The sequence below is a fragment of the Microcebus murinus genome, chromosome 10, assembly GCF_040939455.1.
Source record: "Microcebus murinus isolate Inina chromosome 10, M.murinus_Inina_mat1.0, whole genome shotgun sequence".
In the NCBI taxonomy this organism is placed as follows: domain Eukaryota; kingdom Metazoa; phylum Chordata; class Mammalia; order Primates; family Cheirogaleidae; genus Microcebus; species Microcebus murinus.
In genome coordinates this window covers 92407646-92417478 of record NC_134113.1, presented here as the reverse complement: position 1 = coordinate 92417478, position 9833 = coordinate 92407646, and the positions used below count along the sequence as shown (strand labels likewise).

The 9833-nt window shown below is 34.2% G+C and overlaps 1 protein-coding gene across 1 annotated transcript; it reads right to left on the bottom strand.

Moving 5' to 3' along the window:
* Nucleotides 1–1190: 1190 nt before the first annotated feature.
* Nucleotides 1191–9450, bottom strand: CD69 (CD69 molecule). Its single transcript, XM_012739983.3, has 5 exons — nt 9245–9450; nt 5314–5436; nt 4111–4292; nt 3641–3744; nt 1191–2274 (listed from the first exon to the last, which is right to left on the bottom strand). Exons 1-5 carry the CDS (start codon nt 9309–9311, stop codon nt 2166–2168), a joined length of 585 nt encoding a protein of 194 aa, XP_012595437.1. The 5' UTR covers nt 9312–9450; the 3' UTR covers nt 1191–2165.
* Between the last annotated feature and the right edge of the window lie 383 nt (nt 9451–9833).

Below are 9833 nucleotides of genomic sequence, written 5' to 3'. Positions count from 1 at the left end.
CATAACCTTTATCACGACACATTATAATTATAATTATTTGCCTTATTATTTGTTTTACAAATAGACCGTAAATTCCATAAGGCCAGTTGCCATGCCAAATTTGCTCAGTATTTTAAGTCTAGTGTCCACCACAGTAGTAGGTGCTTAATAATCATTTGTTAGATGAATTTTTAAAAAGTCTTTCTAAAACTAAACATAAATAAGTTGTGTAGAAATAGACATGTTATATAGAAATGCTGCCTATGCCAATACTGGAAATTTGATGACATAGTGTTCCCATTTATAATAATCATTGTCAATGTTTAATACATCTCTGGGGTTTACTATGATCCAGGTACTGTTTTAAGTTTGCTTTCATATACTAATTTAATTTCTAACTAATTCTAACCAAATTTTGAACTAATTCCAACCAAATTTTGAACTAATTCTAATAAAATAGCGAGTCAGCCAGTGAGTGGCAGAGCTGAAACTGAGGCCATCTGGCTCTCACGCTCTGACTCTTAACAACTCCAGTTTCCACAGATACATTTCGTAATACACAAATCACAAGACGTGGTTTTCTAATATGACTTGGGAGTAGATTGTTGTTATTAATGATAGAAGATTACAGGTAGGGGGCCATTTGTTTCATTTTATAGCTGTGAGAACTGAGGATTACAGAGGTTAAGAAATGCATATATTATTTTTCACTAAGCAGTGTCTAAAATCCAACTTTCTTCCCTATATGCCATGCTGCTGAGAACAGTTTAAAGATACTACACATATAATACATTTCCAACTTCCAGAGAAAGAATATTGCAAAACACATTTATGAAACAATTTTAAAGGTAATCAAGTTTTTTCCTGATTGAAATATCCCATGAAGATCATGCAGTGTCTCATTTCTAGTGAATTATTTTATGTAAATAACTAAAATATATATAGCACTTCAGAATTGAACAAGATACTTTCAAAGCATTGTTTATGAGTACTAATTATTAATGAGCATCTGCTATATGCTGAAAAATGGATATGGTCCTTTAGAATACACACATATGAAAACAATTTGAAATGTATAAACCATGTTGTAAAACTAAAGTTTTACTATAGCTAGGATTTGTTTGTTTGTTTTAAAGAATATTCTGTTTTCTGCCTTCTAATATGGCATATAATTTTTAATGTATCTTAAGGAATAGACACTTCTTGGAAACCATTGTATTGATTCTACTTTTATTTTCACAAACATAAAAGCAGCTTATAATTGTACAAAATACAAAATACAAACAGACACACTTATTGCACATAAAAAACACTTAAAATGAAGTATTGCACATGTTAGAATTGATTATGAAAGTCACAAACTTATTATCAGTTATGACTAGTATTATTCTAGGTTTGAATAATACAGAATATTTCCTGATAGAGATTTGCCACATCACATATTGCACATTTTCCAACACTTTTTGTCTGCTTTACAAATATCTTCATATTCTTTGCTTTTGCTTTTTCTCTAAAACACTGTATAGAAGGTTTCAAAGGCAAAGAAATATGTACTATTGAAAAAGAACCAGTCTACAATTGAGGATGTGAAAAAAATACATAATTATCCCACTCTTTGGGAGAAGAAAATAACAAGTAACTTGGCACATTTCTCCAAAAAGTGAGAAATATTACAAAGCTTAGTTTCATAAGCATTTGTCTACTTATAAATGCTTCCTGAGTTGAACACGTCAGAATTCACAATTTCCTTTGTTTACATGCAGTTTTTAGTACCACTGTTTAACTCCTTCAAATAGTGCAAATGCATGAAGGATGCTTATTTTTGGTAGTCATTCAACAATAAATAATAACTCTAAACCTAGTTATTTTACTATTTCTGAATTTAAAAAAGAATATATATAAAGTGCATCTGAAAGGTTTTATAGTCATTCTTCTTATTCTTGGCCATCATTATCAGTCAATCTGTGATGTTTTCAGCTCATGATAGAAAAAAGTCCACAATGCAAATTGTCCTGGAATTTCTTTCCTTTTTTACAAAAGTCCTCTTTGAAAGAATATTTCCAAGGTAATACAAAGTTTTGGCATAAAGTCTGTGTGGAAAAGTTCTGACTATAGAGCAACATCCATTGATACAGATTTCCTTTAGTTCCATGCTGCAATAGTCTGTAAGTAAGTACGTTTCCTCATTATTGACAGGGTTTGCTACATATCCAGTGTAAATTCTTTTCACATTCTCTGTTGTTGACCTCTGTGCTTTTCAGAAAAGCACAGTTTCCAGATCCCGTAAGGTTGAACCTGCCAAACAATAAAGAAAGTTAGATTTATTTTCAGTTCATCGGTTTTTTGTTCATTTACATGATAATAAACTTTGTCTTAGTGGTGACCTCTGTATTTTTTCCCCCCTTAGTAACAAGTCTGCCAGTCAAATAATCATAGACTAATCTGTAGAGACAATGGACAAGAATTGAAAGGAATAGTATATGGAGACAACATGAAGTTTGGAGAAAAGTGCTCCATTCATTTGGTTGGCATGTCACCAGAGGAGTGATTCTTGGCTGTTTTTAAGTTCACAGATCCTTAAACAAACAATTCTTTAGGATCATATACATTCAGCAGCCTTGCACACCAGTGCATACAGTTTTAGGGGGTTTATGGTTCCTGAACCCATTCTGTGGATATGGGACCATAGGACACATATTAAGAAACTCTGTTAAGATAGCTAGAAATTTATTCAACTCCGAGTTTTCCCATGGAAAAGATAAACACCAAACTTCTAAAATGTTCTTCAGACTTTAAAATGTAGTTTAACCATGGGTAATGAAAATAGAATCAGTAACTTTAATTCTAGAGCAAGTTTTCTCTCAGATCCATAGAAACTCATAGAAGCATTGAAAATATTGCTCCTTATGTTTTTGGTGATGAAAACTGTGAAAGACTCAGAAGCAATTCTTTTCCAGCAGCTATCTCATTAGTAAAACATAAGTATGACATTGGAAATGTTGGGGGCTTTACATCATCATAATTATTCTTGGAATATTTCCAAATTGGGTCTATTACTCACACAGAGTTTACTGAGAAAAAATTACCATAAACACTTATTGTATGGATTCTAAGTGGACAAAGACAAATGCTAACAATAAACCCTATCTTTCTTTATGCTTTAATTCCAAAGCATAAAAGTATTCAAATGAGATTGTTAGAACTTTGCTCATACCTAACAGTGCTTTGAAAGGAGAAAAGGAAAATTGTTTTTGTTTTTTTGTTTTGTTTTGTTTTTAGACAGAGTCTCACTCTATTGCCCAGGCTAGAGTGTCGTGGCATCAGCCTAGCTCACAGCAACCTCAAATTCCTGGGCTCAAGCGATTCTTCTACCTCAGCCTCCCAAGTAGCTGGGACTACAGTCATGTGCCACCATGCCTGGCTAATTTTTTCTATATTAAAATATATACTAAAATGTTGTCCAATTAATCTCTTTCTATTTTCAGTAGAGACAGGGTCTTGCTCTTGCTCAGGCTGGGTTTGAACTCCTGACCTGAACGTTCCACCTGCCTCAGTCTCCCAGGGTGCTAGGATTACAGGCGTGAGCCACCACACCTGGCCAGGAAAATTGTTTTCGTGGAGTGCCATCCTGGGGAGAATAAAGAGACTTCTAGAAACTTACCAGTTGTTAAATTGTTTGCCATCTGACCATTTCCATGTCTGATCAGCTTCATTTTTCAGTCCAATCCAGTGTTCGGTTCCACCCACATGTCGTTTTAGGAAGATCTTAAAGTAAGGACAAATGAGTTGTTATGTTAAACAACCTTTTAGGTAAGTATATAATAATTCCTGTTTCTTAAAAGCTTCAATATGAAGCATGACAACACATCTGATTATTTATTATTAAATTGTTGTAGTAGGACACGCTCATTTGTATTTCTGGTCTTTGGAGCTGAGCAATCAAGTCAAATTTAGAATACTGAATTGAACTCTCATTTTGACCTGAAAGTGATAATATGGTTCTCTGTGACTAAACTTTCCTACAGGTGAGATGGGCACAATGTTTTCACTTAGATAGAAACAGAAGGAAACTACAGATTGGTTATACAAAATAAAATAACAATATTTCATGAAATTATTTTTGAATCTTACCATGTCCTTTTCAGAATCAATGACAGCAAGAGTAGCACCATGTTTGGAACAAGCATCTTGAGCTGAGGTCCAGCTCTTTGTTACAGTGGGGAAAAGGTAGCATTTCTTCTGGTAGCCAACCCAGTCATCTGGGCACGAAGAAACACGGAACTCATACTGGCTCGGACAGTTGTATTGGCCCACTGTGGACAGGAAAATAGTTTATATTATTATAGTAACAAGAGAAACCAAATAACTATAGCATGCAAAACTAGTGCAGAGATGCTGTGCTGTGCTAGGTGATGATAAAGGATGAGAGTCAAAAAGGAGAATTCTGAAAAGAGTAAGAAGAATGCCAGTTCTCCCCTTATCTGATATTTCATTGTGCTTAATCATCATTACATAGGGTATGAAGATAAGAAGATATCCGTTTGACCACAATGTGAGAAAGTGACAGAAAAATAGAAAAATCCTGAAAATAGTCTTTTGGACTAGAAATGATAAAGTGCATTAAAAATTTCAAGTAAGGTTTTAAATCTGAATGTAGACATAGAGTAATTTAAAGATGCAGTAGATATAACACTAGGTTGGAAGATGAAGGAGAGTAATATCAGGGAACTAACTCAAAATAAGGAAAGATTTATGGGTGAGAATGTTTTATAAAATGGTAAAAGTTCATATTTGTAAAAGACACAATGTATCTTAGTATAGCTATATGGATTGACTATCATATCATTACTGACTGGGAGCTTCTAGACAGAGTCTTAATTATTCAGAACTACCATTCTGTGGCCTTTGAGATAAAAAACAAAAGACTGTCCACTTCCTGATTAATCTACAGCTTTAGATATTATTTTCTCTACCAGTAATGAGTGTGAAGTCCACATTTTTTTCTAACTAAATATCTATTAATTTAGAACACAAATCAGCCCCCTTCATTCTAGATGCAAACATCTTTTCAAGTGTGATTTTAATCTATAGTAATGTATAAATCATAGACACCTTTAATACTTATAAAATACTTATAAAAGTATGGCATTAATCATCTAAGGAATGTAGAATTATATTTAGTATTGATGAGGAAATTGGCCATGTCTGGTATATGGGATGATCCTAAATTAATCATAATTTAAGACTAACTAGACTAAGGAAATATTAATTTTTGCTGGGTATGAATACTTATATCAAGGAGGCTTTGAAAGAATTTGTGAAGTACAGACTCACCTGATAAGGCAATGAGAGTTATGATTAAAATGGTGATGAAAACCACATTCATGACAGCACATGGGACAGGAACCTGGAGGGACCCTTCATGATGTGTTTCAAAGTGGACACTGGTGGCATTATCTGTAAGGAAGAAAGTTGATGATGAATTCAGGTAAACTACAGAAGTACAATAGGGACATTTTTAAATAAATACATATTATATTCTTTGGAGTCATTTAAATTTTAAAAAGTAATGCATTTCCCCATTTCCTTACATGAAATTTCTAACTTAATTTTCCAGAAATTTTGAGTGAATTTGGACAGTTTCTTGTTGGATAGAAATGAAACAATTCAAGCATAATGCTAAGAACACAAAATATCTCCCCAACATATGTACTTAGTACTATACACACACACACACACACACACACACACACATACACACACTTACTTAGAAGCTGTGAAATTCTAAGTATGTACTTTTATTGCTTTAATCACAATCAGAACATTTACTAAACACCCTACTGCCCTAGAAGACACATAAAAAGAACAGCCTAGGCACAATCCCTTAACCTCCTTGTAGGAGAAATGATGTGAATGGGATAAATATGGATAATATAATAAAGTGAAATGTTGAATTAAAATATAAATATCTAAAACTAAAATGGTTAAAAATTAAAAATAAAAACACCTAACAGTACTTTTTGGTGAAGCTGGTGCCATGTGGAGCAATTGAAATTTTCATATATTGCAGGTAGGAAAGTAAACTGGAAAAACACCTTGGAAACTATTTCTTATGAAATTAAATATACACCTACTCTATGATTTAGAAACTTTACTCCAATGCATATCCCAATGAGAAATGAAAATATGTTCATAAAATGCCTTGTACAAGAACGTTCGTAGTATCTTTATACTTAAGAGCCAAATCCTAGAAATAACTGAAATATTCATCATGAAAGAATGAAAAAACAATTTATGGTCTCTACATACAAGGGGATTCTACTTAGCAATTTTTTAAAAAGCAGCTTACATACAAAAAAAAAGAATGAATCTCAAATAAAAGAGTTATGTTGAGTGAAAAAAAAATCCAGCCACAAAAGATTATATAATATATATTTCCATTTTTAAGACATTTAGGAATAGTTGAACTGAGCTCTGGTGGCAGAAATCAGAACAGTGGCTGCCTTTGTGTGTGTGGAAAAGGTAATTTAACTGGAAAGGGGACCAGGACAACTCCCTGGAGTGATGGAAATACCCAAATGCTGATTGGCCTTGTGGTCATACAACTGTCATAACTCATTAAACTGTACATTAAGCAACTCATTAAATAATGATCTATGCCTTAAACTGTACATTAAACAACTCATTAAGTAATGATCTATGCATTTGTTGTATGTAAATTATACCTCAATTAAAAATCATATGTGAATGAACAGTCAAATATTTGAATTTTCCAAGAGAAGTTAAAATAACAGAGGAAGCATAACAATATTATCAACCAAATATCATGTAGAAGCTGATTTTTTTATTTACTATTCTGTATAATGGTGAAAAAAAGTAGGAAGAATTTTTTGACACATAAGAAATATTTATGTGGGAGAATTTAGAATAGAAATATGATGTTAATGATGATTCTTAGTTACCAAAACAAAAACAAAAGACCTAGAAGGACATCTGTGATAGAATGTAAGTAAATACATTGAAAACGAGAGAAGGGAATTTTCTGACTCTGATAAGCTATGAGGATTCTTAAAATATGACCGCAGGAGGAGCATACAGGTCCTTATTTATGTTTTCAAACACTGAGTAAAATGGCTACTCCAATGATAACTGACAATGAAAAAAGTCTCAAAATGCAAAACAGTCCTGTCCTATGGATGATTTTCATAACTAAAGGATGCCTACATATGACATATCTTGAAATTCATGTATTTTTTTTCCCTTAAAACATTTCTCTAAAGTTAAACTGGATGGAGATGGGTGGTCTTTTTCATAGTAATTTATCTTGCACTGGCTGTCAACATAAACTTTTGCTTCGTCTGGGGGTTCTTTTTCCCAGTGTAGATTTGCATTCATATTTTGCAAAAGAAGCCTTTACTTCACTTTTATCTAGCTCTATTTCTCTCAGCTTCTCAAAGCAAATATTCTTTTTTTCACCCGTATACAGTTACCTCTGGAAGCTGCCTTTGGTAGATAGGGTAGCAAGTTCAGAGCTCGGTATAGTTTCGCTTCTCACCATGAGAGAGTCAATAATGCGACTTAGACTCAAGCCAACAGTAGCTCTGGCTCCTGGCAAGTTCTGACATGTCCAGATAACTTGTGGACTCCAGAGCCTCGCTCAGCCCATTGCTCACCCAGTGCTAAGCTGTGGAAATGACTCTCAGATGTTACTTTGTTCCCATTTGAGAAGGTTATTGTTACCCTCAGTTTGATTTATCACCTAGGCAACAAAACATTTCCCCCAACAGAGCACTTTTCACCCTAATTACAGGCCCTGTCCATTAATGAAGAAGTTGAAAATAAATCCACCTATTTACTACCTGTTGAATCAACTAAGGGTGATGCCCATGCTTGTTCATACTAATAAAGCAACTATGAAGGCAGCATAAATTAGACCTTCAACAGAAAATTGGAGTGATCTCAGGAAAAGTTAAGCATTTCTGCATTAGGTTCTTCTTCTTTCAACTATGCTTTCTATTTATTGAGTAGTTTTATTATAATAATTTTTTTTGGCAGCTCAACTAAGCCATGAAGTTATAGCCTATCTGGTTAGCTAAAAATTTGCATGCTTTGCGTTTGTTAGCCACACTTAATTTTATTTTATTAAATAGAGGATGTGTTTGTCAGAGATAATTGATGCTTCTCTAAAGTAAACCATTCTAGTAGACATACACTTAGAAACTTAGAAAAAAAATCCCTTCCTCAGAGATTGTTTTTGCTCTGCTGTTTCTAACACACCCCTTTTTTACTGGCTGGCTCTTGCTTATAGATAAACTCTAATTCCTAACTGGTAGTGCTTTAAGGCACCTCATTAATTAAAAAGGAAGAAGGATAAATGAAAAAAATCAAGAAAACCTTACAGAAACAAGGTGTAGAAAAACGATGGGAAAAATTCTGGCAATAGGAAATTAGAATAGATATGTTGATAGAATAAATAAATAGAAGAGAGGAAAATGTGTAAGATGATCATCTTTTGGTGGAAAACAAAGAAAAGGAAAAAAAAAATTGGGGGCTCATGTAGAATTTGAAACCAGTTATCGGAAAGGTAAAATAGCAAGATGAATTGGAGGCAAAGAGTCCTACAAAGAATCCTAAAGCAGAAGATTGTATGTTCGAGGATTATATTGTGACATTCTCCTAATAAATCACCATTGAGCACTGCACTGTGAATGTTCAGATGTTTATGTAGCTATTCTCCCAAAGATTGGAAACCTGCATGTTTCTAGCAACTGAAGGATGCTGTGGTGAGAACACAGGATGAGGCACTCAGAAAGCACACAAAGATACAAAGGAAGGCGACCACAAATGTAATTGCTTATATGGAAAACAGAATTTTCCATAAAGAGAAGCAACACTTTCTAGAACATGTACAGGTAGAAGTGGAAAAATGATAGAGAACAACTGGGCTATGGCAGAAAGGTTCCTAATTAAATCGAAAAATTCAAATGATGTAAACTGAAACAAAGAAAAAGGTCCTTAAAGATTTGGAATTACCTTTGTAGCCTCCTCTCATCTCAGTTATCCCATCTTTTTGTAAAGAAGTATTTACTTACCTCTTCCCCGAAATACAACCTAACCAAGTTCCCTAAAAGACAAAGCCTCATTTTCTTCCCTAACTACCACTATGTATCACATATAGAGAGATTAGCAGTATATCTTCTTTAACTACCATGATATATCATATGGAAAGATATTACCAGTGTATAAGAAATCAGATCCGACTTACTTTCTTTTCCTCTCTCCAGATGCAAAGAGCTGTTTTCTGTTGTGAAATCATTTTCAGAATTCATCATTATCAAGATTCCCTGGTTAATCTCAAGTCAAGCCACTCTACGGCGAAAGTCTTTGCTGGAGCGCTCTTTCAGTCTCTGGCTCTCTGAGGCACCCTAGCATTTATATTCCGTTAGGGTGTCTCCACCCCCTTCCTTTTACCTCTTACTCGCTCAGCTGTGCCAGTTCTCTTTCATCTGTGCTCCACTGGCCCAGACGACACACAGTGTGTTGTGGTGAGGTGTGGGTTTTCCCTGTGTCTGAAATATCCTTTCTCACAGCTGTAGGTGTAGTATTAACAGGCAACTGGGATTTCCCCAGAATCATCTGTCCTTACATTTTTAAACAACACAAATAATTTAGGAGACAGCACAATCTAAGTAAAGGGAATTAAAAGTCAGGGATTCCTATCTTTGAGACGGAAATAATTTGGAGAAGAGTGCAACTTTTTGGGGGGAGGAGGGGAGTCCCATTCACTCATTTATTCATAAATTTAACAACTAATATTTATTAGCCACTTGCTATGTACCTGACACTGCAGCCAG